The sequence below is a fragment of the Euleptes europaea genome, chromosome 6 (genome assembly GCF_029931775.1).
Source record: "Euleptes europaea isolate rEulEur1 chromosome 6, rEulEur1.hap1, whole genome shotgun sequence".
NCBI classification, from domain to species: Eukaryota; Metazoa; Chordata; class Lepidosauria; order Squamata; family Sphaerodactylidae; genus Euleptes; species Euleptes europaea.
The window spans coordinates 72,414,570-72,433,280 of NC_079317.1; the positions used below are offsets into that span (position 1 = coordinate 72,414,570).

The 18,711-nt window shown below is 43.0% G+C and overlaps 1 protein-coding gene across 1 annotated transcript in view; it reads left to right on the forward strand.

The window, feature by feature from the left end:
- SLC6A5 (solute carrier family 6 member 5) overlaps positions 1–18,711 on the forward strand; it is a 74,014-nt gene that overhangs the window by 22,186 nt on the left and 33,117 nt on the right. Inside the window, exons 6-9 of the mRNA XM_056851926.1 lie at positions 1,844–1,976; positions 4,316–4,450; positions 6,212–6,315; positions 17,885–18,009. Of these exons, the coding sequence (XP_056707904.1) occupies positions 1,844–1,976; positions 4,316–4,450; positions 6,212–6,315; positions 17,885–18,009 (497 nt within the window). The remainder of the gene's footprint in view (positions 1–1,843; positions 1,977–4,315; positions 4,451–6,211; positions 6,316–17,884; positions 18,010–18,711) is intronic.

Below are 18,711 nucleotides of genomic sequence, written 5' to 3' on the forward strand. Positions count from 1 at the left end.
TGTAAGTTTTGCCATTTCCACCAGTTCAAACATTTTCATAATCCAGTCTTTTTTCTCAGGTGTATCTGCCCCTTTCCATTTTGCTGCATAAAGCAATCTTGCAGCTGTTTTCGCATAAATCAAAAAAATCCTTTTTATTAACAAGTCATCAGGTATCATACTTAATAGCATCATTTCTGGTGTTTTGGGTATTTTTTTTGTACTATTAATCTTAGTTCATTATAAATCATGTCCCAAAAATCTTTAGCTTTATCACAAGTCCACCACATATGATAAAAAGAACCAACTTCTTTATTACATTTCCATCATTTAGGGGATGTCACTTTGTAAATCCTTGCGATCTTCTTAGGTGTTAAATGCCATCTATACATCATTTTGTAGATATTTTCTCGAATTGACTGTGCATTCCTTTCAGGTCTTTCGACCATAGTCTTTCCCATTTATTTAAAACGATATCATGTCCCACAGTTTGAGCCCAATTGATCATTGTTGGTTTAATTGTTACCTGCTCACAATATATTGTTAAAAGAAGATTATACATCTTGGAAATCAGTTGGGTATTATTATCTAATAACATCCTGTGAAAAGGCGATTTTTCTTTAGAAAATCCATTTTTCATATCTTGTGCAAAGACTGATTTAATTTGATAATATTGAAGCCATTGTAGATCGTCTTTAAGTAACTGAAAGTCTTTTAGTGAGCATTTTTTCCCTTCCCAGGTTGTTAGCTCCTGATAAGTAACAAATTTATCCGGTCTGAGTGGGCGTAATGTCAGCATTTCCTGGGGTGATATCCACATCGGTGTTGCTGGTTCAAGAATATGTTTATATCTCATCCAAATACGAATTAAGGAGGACCTGATTATATGATTACTAAAGTAGGCAGGCATTCTCTCCACTCTGACACAGTGTACTTATTCAATAGAGAAACTGTATCTCCATGTCTCAGTCTCTCAATAAGTTATATGTGTATGATGCTGAGCATAAATTAACATATGAAGCCACCTTATACTGAATCAGACCACTGGTCCATCAAAGTCAGTATTGTCTATTCAGACTGGCAGCGGCTCTCCAGGATCTCAGGTAAAGGTCTTCCCCATCACTTGTTACCTGATCCCTTTTAAAAACTGCAGGTGCCAGGTATTGAGCCTGGGACCTTCTGCATGCAAAGCAGATGATCTACCACTGAGCCACAATCCTACCCCAAACCTGGTCCTTAACATCCACAGTTTATTTTCCCCTGACAATAAAATAAACCTTTTTCTTGTTGTGTTAAATTTCTGTTCTCTAATTCTGTGCTGTAATATAGCATTAATGCTTGCAGTCTGAAGTAGGACTGTTCATAAGTCGCTTGTTTGTGGGTTTCCTAGAGACACCTGGTTGTCCACTGTGTGAACAGACTGCTGGACTTGATAGGCCTTGGTGTGATCCAGTATGGCTTTTCTTATGTTCTTATGTTTATCAATGCATTTGTCTGGCTTTCTAAATTGGTGCTTAAAACAACAGCCTTGTGATGTAGGCCACTGTTTACTCCCATTTTATAGATGGGGAACTGTAGCTGAGATCAAAATAATGACTCGTTCAAGGACACATGGGTTGTCAGTGGTAGAAGTCTCTGAAATTAAACTCCAGTTGACAGTGCTCACTGTCATTTGCAGTGTTGGTTGAGTCCACAGCTCTCTGGAGACAATGGCAAATGTCCTGTTGAGTTTAATGATTGTATCCTATTTCAGAATGTCATGATATTAAAATATTGATCTTGAACTGAAATTCTCTTGAAGTGACTGCAAAAGCATACAGTGAGAGAAGGTAAGCTGTAACTACTTGTATTGGCTCTTACTCAGGTACTTTGCATTGAAGATTTCTGCAGGAATCGAATATCCTGGTGAAATCAGGTGGCCTTTGGTATTTACTCTCTTTCTGGCTTGGGTGATTGTCTATGCCTCCCTGGCTAAAGGAATCAAGTCATCAGGAAAAGTAAGTGGATATCTTTCTTTGCGATTTCCATAACCATGACTTGGGAATGATAGATTGTGCTGAATTCCTAAATACTGAACAACATCTTGAGAAATGAGATAGCCTTAAATGCTTCATGGAACCTGTCAGCTTGCATGGTGGCTGTAAAAAAAGTTAGTAAAATCAAACTTTTTCATTGCTATAAAATATTTGGTAAGTTGCCAAGGGTTCTGTGTGTGGGTCTCTCTTAGCATGCAATTTATATTCCCTCTGCTTTTATGATAAAGATCATTTAACTATGTTGCAAAAAATTAACAGATCAACAGAAATGGGGCCTACATAAAATATAGTTTGGATCCATCAATGTGCAAGTGGGAATGCAAACCTTGTGCAAAACCTGGTACTTACCTCCCTATATTTTATAGTGCCTTGCACAATGTTTGCAAAAAAAATGTTCAAGATATCCTTAACTTAGCACAAAGGGCTAGTATGAAGGTTGTTTTACATTTCCTCTTATATTAGGACTCTAGTGCATGTGGAAATCTTCTGGTGGATCCAAGCGTACAAATAGCAAATTTAGTGAAAACATTCACCCCACTGACAACAGTGCAAGAAAATGGCTGGCTGCCGCCCTGAAGAGTTGGAATGTTAACAAAACATTCTTTTAGTATCAATCATGTAGATGGAATTATTCTGTTTCTACAGGATGCCTTTTCTAATAATTCAGTTGAGGAACTACTCTGTTAAGCATTCAGCTCTTAAATTAACTATATATCCATTGACAACGCTGTGCCTCTTTAGAATGCCTGTCTTTTGTCTAGACCAGAACAGATTTGTGAGTTTCCCAGGGAGTTGAAGGTAGTATAAAGACAGGGGCATGGCTGTCCGTGTTTACACTCATTGTGATAGCTAAAGTTTGGAAACAAACAAATAAACCCTCAATTATAGACTGGAGAGAGAAACTATGGTTATATATGAGGATGGCCAGATTAACGGAATTTTTGCATGGAAATGATATGGAAGAATTTAAACAAACATGGTCTAAGGCCACCTCATATTGGGATAAGATGGCAAAAATGGACTTTATGAAGTTATTTAGTGAGATATAGAAAAAAAAAATATTTTAAGTAAAACTAACTTTTAGACAACTGATAAAAACAAACAAACTACCTGACACTTATTCGGAAGTCTGGTGATGGGTCACTTGTATTTCTTTCTTTCTTTTTTCTTGGGGTGGGGGAGAAAGGGTACTTTTGAATTATTAGATTGATGATTGTAACGAATATTGAAAATTGATGTTGTATAAATACCCTTTTACACTTTTTCCTTATTTTATTGATACTGTATTTTTTTTTCTTTTTACACTGTATGGTTTGTTAAAAATTCAATAAAAATTATATATATATATATAAAAAAGAAGGTAGTATAAAGACAGGGGCATGGCTGTCCGTGTTTACACTCATTCCATCACCATCTTTTCCCCCATAGGTTTTGCAGTTTTTTGATCTGTGCAAAAACCCGTTTAGCCTAGATGACAGTAGGCCGAAAGGAAAGGAGAGGTCAGCGCAAGATGCAAGGCGGCCTTTGTCACACCACATTCAATTTCAGTTCTCTTATTTTAAAAGCATTTGTCTGTCTTTAACCTTAGATCCCTTTAGCAACCATGCAGGCAACACCCACCTCCTTGGGAGGGTGTGTCTCCTGTATAGTTGTTAACCACAATGTAAAACCACATGAGTGGAAGACCACTGAGTTCCCGTATCATTGTGGGAGCCACCGCAGGAGCAGCTGCAACCACTATGGTAAGTGCATTTCCAGAGTGGGTTTTAGAGCACACTGTTTTGTATGAAATATTTAGCCTACATTTATTTTTAATCAGTTTCGTGGTCAAATACAGTAGTAGGAAGTGTGTCTGTATGTGTGTTAGGGTTGCCAGCTCCAGGTTGGGAAATACCTGGAGGTTTTTGGGGCAGAGCCTGAGGAGGGTGGGGTTTGGGGAGGGGAGGGACTTCAATGCCATAGAGTCAAATTGCCGAAGTGGCCATTTTCTCCAGGTGAACTGATCTCTATTGGCTGGAGATAAGTTGTAATAGCAGATTTTCAGCTAGTACCTGGAGGTTGGCAACTCTAATGCATGTGTATCATCCGTGGTGTCTCCTTTCACTTATGTATGAACTCTTTTTCTTCACATGAATTCATGAGCATGTCAGCATTTTTAAAAAATCTTATCCTCTGTAGGTAGCTCACATTCCCATGGGCCAGTATCACTGTCTGTGATGCTTTGCAGAAAACAAGGCAATATGTTTCCTATAGAACTAAGCTGAATGAGTAAATTCTTTGTCTTTGTGTGATCTCTTTAGGTGGTGTACTTTACGGCTACATTCCCTTATGTAGTACTCATCATCTTGCTAATCAGAGGTGTAACCCTGCCAGGAGCTGGGGCTGGAATCTGGTACTTCATCACACCTAAATGGGAGAAGCTAATTGATGCTATGGTGGGCTTATTATTCCAGTTATAACACTCTACTAGGGTGAATAACTCATACAGATTTATTATTTCCTGTATATTAAGAAAACACATGGAACTTTGCTGTGTTGTGCTGAACAATGCTATGTCAGCAGTAAAATCTCGCCTAGCTAAATTTATTGCATGAGAGTTTCATAAAGTTAATTTCATGCCTGCAACAGAAAAGCAGATCAAAAATGGCCCATGTGACAACCTGATAGCAAAGCATCAAGAAAGGCCATGCTCATATCATTCTTCTTTAAGGTATTACTTCATTGGCGTAGCACCCTGAATAGCCCAGTTTAGCCTGAGCTTGTCAGACGCTGGAAGCTAAGCAGGGTTGTCCACAGTCAGTAATTGGGTGGGAGACCACCATGGAAGACTGGAGGAAAGCAATGACAAACCACCTTTGCTTGTCTCTTGCCTGCAACATCCCGTGGATGGGGTCATCACGAGTCAATTGCAACTTGATGGCAAGTTGTTCTTCATTTGCTTTGGTAGTGAGCACTAACCTGGTTGGGATAGGACTGCAACATCGCTGTAAACATACTTTGTTGTCTGTTGGCCAAGTTTCCATTGTATCAGTGCTATATGTGAAAGGGAATGAATATTTTTGGTGCTGGAGAGCTGTGTGTGTGGAGTTCACAGCACCACTTGTAAGGTTGTATTGCAAATCCAATTAGAATACCTTGCTGAATCTGTCTATGCCAACATTTTGGTTCCCATAGAAGACAGTCAGATGTTTTTGGAAATTCTCATGCAGGACAAGGTGGTTCATTCCCAGAATCTCATACTCAAAGCTACACTGCCTCTGAATGTAAAAATTCCATGTGTTTCCATGGCTTAAGGGCGCTGATAGACTTATTTTCCATGGGTATAAATATCCCCATTGTTAAGACACCTTAACCAGAGGTCATAATTACAACTTGTGTGATGTGTTGTGTGAATAATTCCTTTTGTCAATCTTGAACTTTCATTGGATGACTGAGGAATACAATATAATTATTTAATGCACTTAAGTGTACATGGAGAAATCCTGTCCCAAGCATTTCAATTTACATTACAGAAACAGGAGAGGGGGGAGGGATTGAAATGAGCTATGGGAGTATTGCAGGGACAGTCAGATGATAGTGAGGGGCATATAAGGGGAGTTTAGAAAGATTTATGGAAAATGTAACTACAGGAACAGGTCTCAAGCAGCACCTTCAAGAAGAAAAGAAAAACAGCCTGAGAACAGAGGGATAAGGACAGAAAAAATGGCAGGAATAGTAGGGCTGCCAGCTCCACGTTAGAAAATACTTGGAGATTTTGAGGGTGGCACCTGGAAGGAATGGGGTTTGGGGAGGGAAGGGGAGAGTCCAACAATCAAATCAGCCATTTTCTCCAGGTGAACTGATCTCTGTCACCTGGAGATCAGTTGTAATAGCAGGAGATCTCCAGCTACCACCTGGAGGCTGGCAACCCTAAGGAACAGGGATAATCCAGTAAAAGTCCAGATGAAGCCCAAAGAGGACATTTCTCAACCTGGGCTCAGATCTTCATAATAATAATACTTGATCATCAGGCACTATTTATTAGTGGCCATAATATCCTGTTTTACTAACATCACGCAATGAGATTCATTAAGCATTTTGTGCAAAGTCTTTGACAGCACCATTGAGTTATAGTCTAGACCATTATTGATCTATTCCAACTTTCTAAAGTTGTTTGTTGAAGATTAATGCTAATTTTCTTTCCTGAACTGTTGTAGGTATGGAAAGATGCTGCCACTCAAATATTTTTCTCTTTATCTGCTGCCTGGGGTGGTCTGATTACTCTGTCTTCCTATAACAAATTCCATAATAACTGCTACAGGTAAGTGCCATGATTTTGATAAAGCCAGTGGCTTGGTAGTGCTTAAGTGGCAAAGTTCATTCATGAAATATCTGGAATCCATTTTGATCCTTACCAGTAGCCTGTTTGTTATGTTCATAATTTTGTCTCATAATTTAGGGCTACCAATGGTCCCAAATTATTCTAGATAATCAGGCTATGGAAAGAAGCAGATCTGACCCAATGGATTTAAATGAGTAATGGAAATAGAGTCTGTACGTTCAAAGCTATCGCTTAGTATAACCATTTCCAACAGTGAAGAGGGGAGATGGACTATTCTCACATGTGAGGGGGAAAATCTGTGCACATAAAAATTTAGCATGACAGGGCAATGGCTTAACTAGAACTTTTCTCCCTGACATGCTAGTATTCCACAGACATTGAGTTTTTAAAGTTATGTAGTAGCCAGGGCTGGTTCCGGGTTGTCATGGGTCCTGGGCAAAGAGTGCTCAGCCCCCCTCCCCTCTTATGCCCACCACCAGGACCCTCACATAGACCTCTCTTCCTGCCCCTACCCATGTACCCCCCAACCTACCAATGCATCATTATCTGCCTGCTCATGACCCCTCCCACATCCACCTCCTTGCCCTTTCCTCAATGGCACTGGGAGGGGTGTAAAGAGGGGAGTGCTGCTGCTGTGGCTCACTATCCATACACTTGTCCCCGGCAGAACTAGGCAGCCCAGGAAGCTAGGAGCACAGCAGGTGGAGTGCGTGCAAGCAAATGGGTGATGGAAGGGCACGTAAGCAGGTAGCAGAGGAGGTGTGTATGTGTGTGGGTGGGGGGCTGGAGGCAGTGGGCCCTTCCAGAAGCCCTGGGCCCTGGCAGATGCCCCACCTCATGGTACCATGGGTACTCTCATGGTACCATGGGTACTCTCATTTATAACATTAAATGGCCCATATCTGAGCCATATAATATATTTGAATCTGTAGGAAGAAGAAGAACAGTTGGTTTTTATATGTCGACTTTCTCTACCACTTAAGAAAGAATCAAACCGGCTTGCAGTCACCTTCCCCTCCCCTCCCCACAACAGACATCCTGTGAGGTAGGTGGGGCTGAGAGAGGTCTGTGACTAGCCCAAGGTCACCCAGCTGGCTTCATGTGTAGGAGTAGGGAAACCACCCCGGTTCACCAGATTAGCATCAGCCACTCATGTGGAGGAGTGGGGAAACCAACCCAGTTCTCCAGATTAGAGTCCACCGCTCCAAACCACTGCTCTTAACCACTACACCACACTGGGTCTCTGAATGTTCCATTGCTTAGCTAAACTGTGGCTGACTTGTAACTGTTAAAATTGGAAACATTTTCATCCAACAGCCGATTGTTAAAACACAGTCTCCTTCCGGTATGGAAACTATCCTCTGAGTTGGGTAGGACTCTTGGATTGGGTGCGCCCTACTTCCTCTTCAGTAATTAAAAAGAGGCCAGGTTGAAAAGCAATCGAGGGACTTGTCAGGGACCAGGGATAGCAACATGAAATACAGCATAAGTGTAAACTCTGCTGGAGAAAGCCTTGAGATTTAGAAGTAGGCCAGAATCCAGCTGTGCAGACAGTTCTGCATCAGCAAAGGTAACTTTCTGTTTCCACTGTCACTGTCGCTCTCAGTAGCAAGGTGATTATTCCTGTCCCTTCATTACCACCAAGCACAGATTAGGAAAAGCTCTAGGGTCTTAGCGACGGAACATTTGATTAAAGGTGGCAGATAACTTATTACGGTGCTGGGAAAGACGGTTTTATCGAGTGAGATGTTTGGCCTCTTTTTCCTCCCCTACCCACTTACCAAAAATATAGGCTTGTCCCAGATTTGTTTGCTGCTTCTACTGTTACAAGGAGAAACAAAAGCTACAGGTATACCCCAAAACCTAAAGCCCTGCAAACAGCTGATGCTCACAAGGGTAGTTACAGCTGGAACTTACTCTGATGTTTCGGCTGCAGTTGTTAGCAGTGCTCAAGTGACAATTTAATGTTCCACTGAAAAAGTATTACAGCAACAACAGCAAACAACGCCTTCATGTTTGTGTACATGTCACCTTCTTGGGGGAGGGGCTGTGGCTCAGTGGTAGAGCATCTGCTCGGCATGCAGAAGGTCCCAGGTTCCATCCCCGGCATCTCCAGTTGAAGGGACTAGGAGGGCAGGTGATGTGAAAGACCTCTGCCTGAGACCCTGGAGAGCCGCTGCCAGTCAGAGTAGACAATACTGACTTTGATGGACCAAGGGTCTGATTCAGTATAAGGCAGCTTCATATGTTCATGTGTTCACACACTGGAGGGATACTATTTATCACTTTTGTACCCCACCCTTCCTCCAAAAAGCTCAAGACATCCTAGTTTATCTTCATAATCCCAGGAGATAGAGGAGTGGTAAATCTCTTTCTCCTTCCATGTCTTTCATGTTTGAGCAGGGATTTTCTCCATGGTGTCTTCCTAATCCAAGTTTTATTACTGAATGAGAATCTGGGCCCAGGTCTCCCTGGTCTTAATCCAGCGCCCACGTGATACCAGCTTTATAGGACACGTACTCTATTTATAACTGTTTCTACTAGACTGGGAGCAAGCTTCTGAGGTACAGAGACCCCCTTGACAATTTTGTTCCATGGTTTCTTTACACACAAACAAGTACATTTCAACAATAAATATGGCTTTTTTTTCTTCACAGCTAGTTTGGCCTTCATACAGGGTTCCTTTTTTCCAGTGCAGGATTTCCTCTGAGGTTTTAGTGACATCACAACCAGTACAGGAAAATTAATTTTTAAGAACCTTAAAATAATTGCTGTTGCCATATACTTAGACAAGCAAGCTCTGATTCATTTCAAAGGAAAGACAGAAATTAGGGGCAGATCTTTAGGGGCAATTATTTTCAGTATACTTTTTTTTTTTTTTTTTAAAGGAGCACATTGTCTAGAACATTGGTTTTCAAACTTTTTGGTATGATGAGCTACTTAAAAACAGAACAAATAGAAATCAATTAAACTACAAAAGTCTGGGATCTACTTTCATGGGCTTCGTGTGGGTCAGGACCCATAGGATGGGGAACACTGGTCTAAGAGGCACCCCGTGCAGTCCTAAACAAAATCATACCATGGTAAATCCGTTTAGGAAACTGTAACTCCGCTTAGGAATACACTGACAACCATGTAAAAATCCTTTATTTTAACCTCATGATAAGTTTGTTATATAATACTCTGCTTATGCGATGTCTGGTTGTTCCCTTATGCAAGCCACTGATCAAGTCCTAAACTATGTGCCTTCAGCAACTCTGCAACATTAAGTACCATTCTCTGTGTCTAAAGAAAGTACAATATTTGATACTCTGTAGGGTTTGTAGTAAAAATGATTACAGAATCAATACACAAAACATTCATGTTCATACAGGTGTAAAAGACTCCTTTTGTGCTCTTCTCTAGTCCAGGGACTGCTATATTTGAAGTTCTTATGTTTTTTAAACCCCTGTCCCAGATAGTTCTACCATCTTTTGCTGAGGATTTTAAAGATAAGAGTGATGACACCTCTATAAAAATATCACTTTATTTCACAAATAACTCCCCCACCTTTATTTCTCTGAATAAGGCATTTTCTTTCTGTGTGCTTTTAAACAGATACTTGGCTTCACCTCGGTTGATTGAATTGCTGTTGTGGAGTAAGGCTACACACAATGCTGGAGATCTGTGATCAAATCTTCTGATTAAAAAAAATAATAGGAGCCAAGGAGAAAGGCAAATTGCACTACATTGGGGGAGCAAGTGTTATCCACCCCATAATTTTCCTGACTGAAATCATACATTCCCTGCTAAGATAATATTAACACTTAAAGGGACAGGTACATATATTCTTCCTTTTTTCCACAGTAAAGTACCCAGCTTGCTGGGGGTAAAGGGAAGATGACTGGGGAAGGCACTGGCAAAACCGCCCTGTAAACAAAGTCTGCCTAGTAAACATTGGGATGTGACGTCACCCCATGGGTCAGGAATGACACGGTGCTTGCACAGGGGACCTTTACTTTTTGAAGTTACTAGCAGCGGGCGTGTATATATTTGTAGGTGATTTCGACTCGGACAGCAGCACAGGTGAAACTGGTTAAATGGTCTCTTAAATAGTGCTCCCCCCCCCCCCCGAGCCAGCTCATACTAGATGGCTTTTGTGTTTAAAACACGTGAGATTCCGTTTTGGGAAATTCACTGTCAGCTGACAGAATTTGTCAAAAAGTGTCAGCTATGTTTTTCCCCCTATGCTGTTGCTTCTCCAGATACTTTATTTTTATAATGTATGCATATCCTCCAAAAAAACTGAAGGGCATCTTCCAATGTAGCAAGAGCAAGATACTCTCAATGAAATTCTTTAAAAATGTCTCATGTTATTTTGAACAAAACAGAAAAATAAACTCTTTAGAACACAAACAGCATACCAATAAAAAAGAAACAATCTTGAGCAGCACCCAGTACAGCAATTAAAATCCTATCCCTGACTCCCCAAAGCTTTCTATAATAATAAATGTCTTTGTAATCTTCTTAAAAACTGTAAGGAACTGGCATCTAAACATCTCTGGGGAATAAGTAAATAATGCTGCACTTAGGATTTGCTGACGTCTCATTAGATTAATAGTAATTAAAAATCTTTTTTTGTTGTTGGTCATGATCAATAGTGTTGTGGTCTCTGCTTGTATGTTGATTAAACCATTTCTTAGAGCTTTACTGCCCACAAAACCCAGATCTGACTTTACTACTTTCACTTCTCAGTACTTGTCCTATGAATACTGCTTTTGCTAATGGCACGAAAAAGTTCATTTTGCATTTGCATTGGGGCTGATTTAATTACACAAAAAAATAGGTCTCACTACGGCAAAACAGCAACATACATGGAATTATCTTTTTTCCTTTATAACAAGCCTATGAGGAAGGTTAGTTGAAAACAACTTATTTTAGATTTCTTTGTGGCTGGGGCCTAAATGCAAACCCACCAGATTTATGCATCTTGAATGTCAGCTTCTCACGTTATACTCGCCAGTGGCTTCTGAATTTCCAGCCAGGCAAACTGCCCACAGATATAATTGGAGTTTGTCTGTTTGTTTGTTTGTTCATTGGACTTATATCCCGCCCTCTATCCTGGCCAAGGACAGGCTCAGGGCAGTTTACAACCATTAAAATGTCATAAAACGCTGTAAAAATATATATACAGAAATACAATTCGGTACTGATTTAAAAACTGAACACTTCTAAGGCTAAAATCAAATAGGCACACAGGTTTTGGCACACAGGGCCACAACCAGCCTGGAGAGAGCAGTCAGTGCCCCCTATTTAAATGATCGAATGGAATATAAAGCAAGAGAAAGGGGAGGCCGGGAGGCCAGCTCTGATGGAAACAGTTGCTGCCCTCAACCATAGGCCTGGTGGAACATCTCGGTCTTAGAGGCCCTGCGGAACTGCGTTGGATCCCACAGGGTTTTGATCTCATCAGAAAGAGAGTTCCACCAGGCTGGGGGCCAGGACTGAAATAGTTCTGGCCCTGGTTGAGGACACATGGACACTTTTCGGGCCAGGGAGAACTAGTTAAGTTGGTATTTGTTGAGCATAATGCTCTCCTGGGGGTATATTAGGAGAGGTGGTCCCGAAGATACAATGGTCCCAGACCATTTAGGGCAGTGGTTGGCAAACTCATTAGTCAACAGAGCCAAATATCAACAGTACAACGATTGAGATTTCTTTTGAGAGCCAAATTTCTTAAACTTAAACTATATAGGTAGGTACACTGTTTATTAACTTAATAAACTTTAATTAAAGTTTTAAGTCTTAATCCAGAAGATTACGTCAGCATTATCATTATTTTTTAAAAATTACATATTTTGTTTTATTTCAAGGCGCTGTATTTTTTTGTTTTTGTGCAGAATGATAACTAAACTGTGAGACCAAAGATACATTATAGGAGTTCTTCAGCGTAATTACATCCTTGTAATACACTGCAGGGTATACTTTTCTCTTCTATATTATCATAATAACAGTGCCATTTTAATCAGTGACTGAACAGAAAACTTTAATTTTTTAATAAGTAACACAAGGCAAGTCTGATATGGATTCAGTTCTAAAACCATCGTGTAACAGCAGAAACAGACAAAAAACAGAGGATTTGCCGCTCTAGATGCACGTTTTCCCCACCCAAATTCTCAAAACAACAATAACCCTCCCTGCAGAGTTTTGAGAATTCGGATGGGGAAAACGTGCATCTGGAGAGCTACAAATCCCAGGCAAAGCCTCCCATGCAGAAATGGCCAGAGCAGCCAGCTTGCCCCGCTGCCGCCCTCAACCCTTTGGCCGGCAACGCGCAACTTGCACAAAGGTTCTGGGCTCTGGAATTGAAGGCAGCACGTCCACCCTTCACCCTCCTGGGGCGAGCAAGATGGGCTTTGCTTCTGCCCTTGCTCCCGCTCCAGACTCCACAGGAAACTCGGCTCTCCCTTCTGCACTTTTTGGCACCAGGCAGCCAAATTAATGGGATCCCTCCCCCGGCGCCTGGAACATCCCATCTGGGTGCCAGGCATGCCTCTCGCTCGCTCCCCCCCAGGCACGCAGCAGCTCCCAGGGTCACACCAACAGGGGGGGCAGAATGGCTCCCAATGCCCCCCTCCCGGGAGCCGATCTGCGCCCCACACTCTCCCCAAGGTGGGAGGAGGGAGCAATGTCAGAAAAGCAAAAGGGGGGCTCCCGCCCGCCCGCAATTCCTTACCTGTGAATGTCTCCACTCCCGCCGCCAGCCAAAGTCCAGCCAAAGTCAGCAGGCAACTTCCAACTTTCCCCATAGCCCCTCGCTCTCGAGAGGCGCCTCCCTCTGACCCTCCCGAGCGCCAAGGGGGAAGGCTGGGGCGGGCACCTCGGCTCCCTTCCGGGGCCCCTTCGCCTCCTCGAGGGGTGGGGGGACGGCTCAACTCCCTCCGCCAGCCAACTCCGGCCAGCCCTGTTGTGCAGCCCTGCCCATCGCCACCTCCTCCCCCCGGGCGAGCCCAAGGAGCGCACACCGCCATCTTGGTAAAGAACAACTCCGTGCCTCTCGCACCAGTCCCCGCACTGACTCGCGGTCCCCCCGGCAGGCGGGCGGGAGAGAGCAGGCAGGCAGGCAGCAGAAAGCCAGCCGCCAAGTCACGCCCAGCCACCTGACACTGCCGCCTCTCTCCCGCTAGAGGGTGAGCCGCTCGGAAAAAGAGGCTCGCCGCCAAAGCCACCCGCCTGGCACACAATGAGACTGCTGACGGACTGCGCGCCCGCATGTGGTCATTTGTGGCAGAGCCGCACTCAAGGGGCCAAAGAGCCGCATGCAGCTCGTGAGCTGCGGTTTGCCGACCACTGATTTAGGGCTTTAAAGGTTAAAACCAGCACCTTGAACCTGATCCGATGATCCAGCTGGAGCCAGTGCAGTTGTCGGAGCACTGGCTGGATATGTGCTTCCAGAGGGATCCCGCTAAGGACCCTCACTGCTGCATTCTGAACCAGCTGGAGTTTCTGCATCAGTCTCGAGGGCAGCCCTACATAGAGTGAGTTATAGTAATCTAGTCTGGAGGAGACCGTCGCATAGATCACTGTGGCTAGGTCGGGGCGGGAAAAGTATGGCACCAGCTGCCTAGCCTGGCAGAGATAGTAAAAGGCTGAATTGGCTGTAGCTGTGACTTGTGCCTCCATTTACAAGGAGGCATCCTGGATCGCACCCAGACTTTTGACAGCAGGAGCAGGGCTTAATAGCATGCCGTCAAGAGCCGGGAGCAGGCGTACCACATCTGGGCCAACCTGGCCAAGCCACAGGACCTCTGTCTTCGGTGGATTTAGCTTCAGTCAGCTCTGCTTTCAGTCGTCCTGGCCTGTGTGTCCAGGGCGACATCTGGCTGGCCACCCATTGACAGGTAAAGCTGGGTGTCATCAGCGTACAGATGACAAGCCCCAAACTCCAGACTAGCTAGGCGAGGGGGTGCATGTAGATGTTAAACAACATTGGGGAGTGGATCGTGCCTTGTGGGACCCCACACATCGAAGGGTGCCACGGCAATATTTTCTCTCCCAGTGCTACCCTCTGGCCCCAACCATGGAGGAAGGAGCGCAGCCATTGAAGGGCTATTCCCCAGATCCCAATGCCAGCGGTGGTCCAAAATACCATAATCCACCATGTCAAAGGCTGCTGAGAGATCTAATAAAATCAGCAGCCCCAACCCACCTCAATCCAGATGTATTATAATACAGGAAGTGCATATGATGCCTTCTGAAGAATGGGTGAGAAGCCAGGTGCCTGGGCAGGCAACTTGACAGCTGGGTGGGTGAGTGAGCAGGCAGGAAAATGGGTGAGTTGCTGTGTTTTGTTCTGCATGTTTATTCAGAGGGTAATGTCCAACAGAGTTCAATGGGGTCTACTCCCAAGTAAATGTGCATAGGGAGGTGCTATGAGTGAGTACAAGAGGCAATGAGTGAGAATGTAGTGCCTCCTTGACTCCAGAGGTGAGTCCCTTGGGTTGGTGCTGCTGCACCAAGGTTTTTTGGGAAGACTGCCATAGAAGATTGGGTGCCCATGACTATTCTCTGCACAGAGCCCACCAAAACCTGGAACCAGCCCTTGCAGATTTGCTTTCTGTGCTTTGTTTTAGACCATCTGTGTGTATCACTACATAAGTATGGGAACTTCTTCATTTTGTTTTGGTCCAATGCTGCTCTGGTCCCATCTGAATGGTAGATGAAGGGAACTCATGGGTGGGACAACTGACATATTTCTTTCATGCATGAATGTGGCCTAGAATAATGTGTGAACTATGCTATAGTTAGGGCTGTTGATTCGGTAAAAACCTAACTGAAAAAATACCAAAAAAATGCAAATTTGGTAAAATTCGGGTTCGGATTTACCGAGTCTGCAAAATCCGGGAGGTTGGCAAAGCCAAATTTACCATTCCTAAAAAGCCGGATAAAAAAAAACGTTTGCCCCGTGCCTCCATAGAGATACAATGTCTTGTATCTCTATGGAGGCACGGGGCGAACTTTCCCACCGTTTAAAGCCCGGCTTCTCCATTGAGATACATTGCAAAGATCACACTAAAGCATCTGAACACAGCCACTTTACCAATGCATTTCAATGGGGGAGACCCCTTCCAGACCCCATAACTCCGGGCTCCCTGACCCAATCTTTACCAAACCTGGGGGTTCTTGCAAGGAGAGTCCCTTATAGCTACCCTGAAAATTTGGGACCTCTACCTGCAAAATGCCCCCCCCCCCGGAGCCACGGAATGCAGTGAAAAGCCCCCATACAGTTTAATGGCCGAATTTTTTTGGGAAACCCGAATTTAAAGCTGAATTCCTACCTTTACCAGTATAAGAAATTCGGCATTCGGGTTTTCCTGGGGGGGGGGGGAATGGCCAATAAACCCAAATTTTACCAATTTTTTTTAAATCAACTGCCCTAGCTATAGTGGAAAACAACCAGGTAGCAATGATAAAGGGACCCCCTCCTCCCATATCTACAGTAAATAATTTGAGTTCATTTTCCTCTTCTTAACAGTGCAAACAAGCATACATGGTAAATATATTCTTTGCTATGGGGAAAATGAAAACCCCAGGGCCTATCAGGCAACTAGCTCTGGGTAAAATTCCTTCCCAGACCTGTTGATCGGCGACCTACTGCAGTTATAGCAAAGGAGGAGTAGCCACCCCAAAAAGAATCCCTGTGAGCATGGGGTGGGAGGGTGCATTGTTGAAGAAGAAGAGTTGGTTTTTATATGCCAACTTTCTCTACTCCTTAAGGAAGAATCAAACCGGCTTACAATCGCCTTCCCTTCCCCTCCTCTCAACAGACACCCTGTGAGGTAGGTGGGGCTGCGAGAGCTCTAAGAGAGCTGTGACTAGCCCAAGGTCACCCAGCTGGCTCCATGTGGACAAGTGGGGAAACCAACCCGGTTCACCAGATTAGCATCCACCGCTCAAGAGGAGGGGTGGGGAATCAAACCTGGTTCTCCAGAGTAGAGTCCACTGCTCCAAACCACCACTCTTAACCACTACACCACGCTGGTGAGTGCCAAGTACCTCTTCAGCCTCCTTCTTTCAATCTGAGCTACATACCAGAGACAAGCCTTCAGCGTGCCCCACCCATTCCATGATAGGCTGACCTCTGGAGTGGGCCACAGGAAGCCACTCTGGTTGGCAGCCAGTGCTGGGACCAATTACCCAGTCATCCTTGTTCCTCCTCCCTCACCCGGGCACAAATGATGCCCCAGCTCATAGCTTGAGCAATACTTATTCTCACCTACTTAAAGCAACTTCCTTATCCCACTCTGCAATCAGAAGGACCCAGATGATGCTAGAAGCTGAAGGTGAATAAGCAGCCAATAGCAGCCATGCTGGTGGTGGTGTTGAGAGTACTGAAATAAAGATGACATGTGCTATAAACACAGAGTACAACTGAAAGAGGCTTTGAACACATGGAGGTTCATTCACAGGCTGTTTGTATGAACTGAACTATCTCTTGAAACAATTCACTGCCAACTTCATGATTTGGGGAGGGTCATTTGATCATTGAGCTTTCAGGGATTGGTTAACCCTACAGGAATGTCTCACTTTGACAACTGTAGCCAAAATGAAATTGAAAGTTCCGCTTATTCAGCAGTGCACAAAACAATGATTGGTTTCATAAACAATAATTTGTCATTAATCACAATTATAGCAGTTAAACTGTCAGAAGGCCAAGAATGTAATGATTATGTATTGATTTTCTCTTCAGCTGTTGAGTGATTTCTTCCAGGTCATAATGTGGTCACTGAAAGAGGACTCATAGCCTTGCCATATTCTAAATTTATACAGTTTTCTCTTACTTAAAAATGTGCATGCCCACACATGCAAAAGTTCTCTTAGACATTACTTAATATATTTGTAATTCTTCCAGCAGTCAGTGATATTTAATGATTGGAACACGGGATCCCCATGTTACGAAATAAATCAGGCTAGTTTATCACACTGATCCACCTGTATATAATAAAGGATCTATTTATGTCCAAATGCTGAAAAGTGTTTTTGGTTTTCTCTTCAAATGTTGGCATGAAGTATTTCATTCTAAGGGTTCGTATATGAGCACAAAGAGGGTAGCCATATTGGTCTGCAGTAGAACAACGAGATTCAAGTCCAGTAGCACCTTAGAGACCAACAAGATTTTGGGGGTATAAATTTTCAAGAGTCAAAGCTCCCTTTGTCAGATCTGAAGAAGGGAGTTTTGACTCTCGAAAGCTTATACCCCCCAAAATCTTGTTGGTCTCTAAGTTGTTACTGGAATTGAATCTATATGAGCATGAGAAACTCCATTACTTGATTAGGTTCACCAAAGTAATTGGCTATATGAAGTATGGTGGTATCACAGCTTCCAGTGAGTTAATATCAATAGTTTAACACTTTTGGGTTCATTACATATAGTATGTATATTTTTTTCCATAATGTCTGCTGGTTTTAGGTACTTAAATAAATGATGACTGTTCCCACCTGCACTGTCGCATCTACCATGCACATTAAAACAATATGGCAAATATCTGTCTTCTTTTTTCCCTTTCAGGGATACCTTGATAGTAACTTGTACCAACAGTGCCACAAGTATATTTGCAGGCTTTGTCATTTTTTCGGTTATCGGCTTCATGGCAAATGAGCTCAAAGTAGATATTGAAGATGTTGCAGACCAAGGTAGGACAGTTTGTTTTGCTTGCAAATGTAGCTTATTAACAGAATGATCCTACCAGTGCATTCCTAAGGAGAGTTACTCCAGTCTAAGCCCATTCATTTCAATGGGCTTAGACTGGAGTAACTCTCCTTAGAAATGTACTGCAAGTGTGTTTACTCAAAAATGAGTCTCACTGGTTCCTTTACTTCCAAGTACATATGTTTAGGATTGCAGCCTGCTTGTGTAGCTGGACATTAGAAGCATGAATTATTATCTGAATGGCCTACATGTGAATATTCCTTGACTATAGAAGCATCCCCCTTTCATGTCAAGCACACCCACAAAAGTTGATCCTGGGCAATTCATATTGGGATTTACTGCCTGTTTTATACCAGTGTCCTTACAACATTCAGACTTGGCAGGGCATGGTCCTCAATCTCTAAGGAAAATATTGAGGTTGATTTATGTATTTGTTCCAGGTTCAAAGTTGAAACCATGTATTTCCCAACCAATAAACAGTCACGTAGTAATTAAACCTTTTATTATAGATTTGATTATACCAAATATTAAAAATATACACAGAACAACGACATAACTCATAGAAATCAATTATAATAAGCATACATCTTATTCCTATTCTACTGAAGTTGACTTTTAGAAAAGAAGGTTAATTCTCAAAGCTTCTTACCCAGTGCTTTGCCAAAAAAGGAGAAACCAGATTCCAC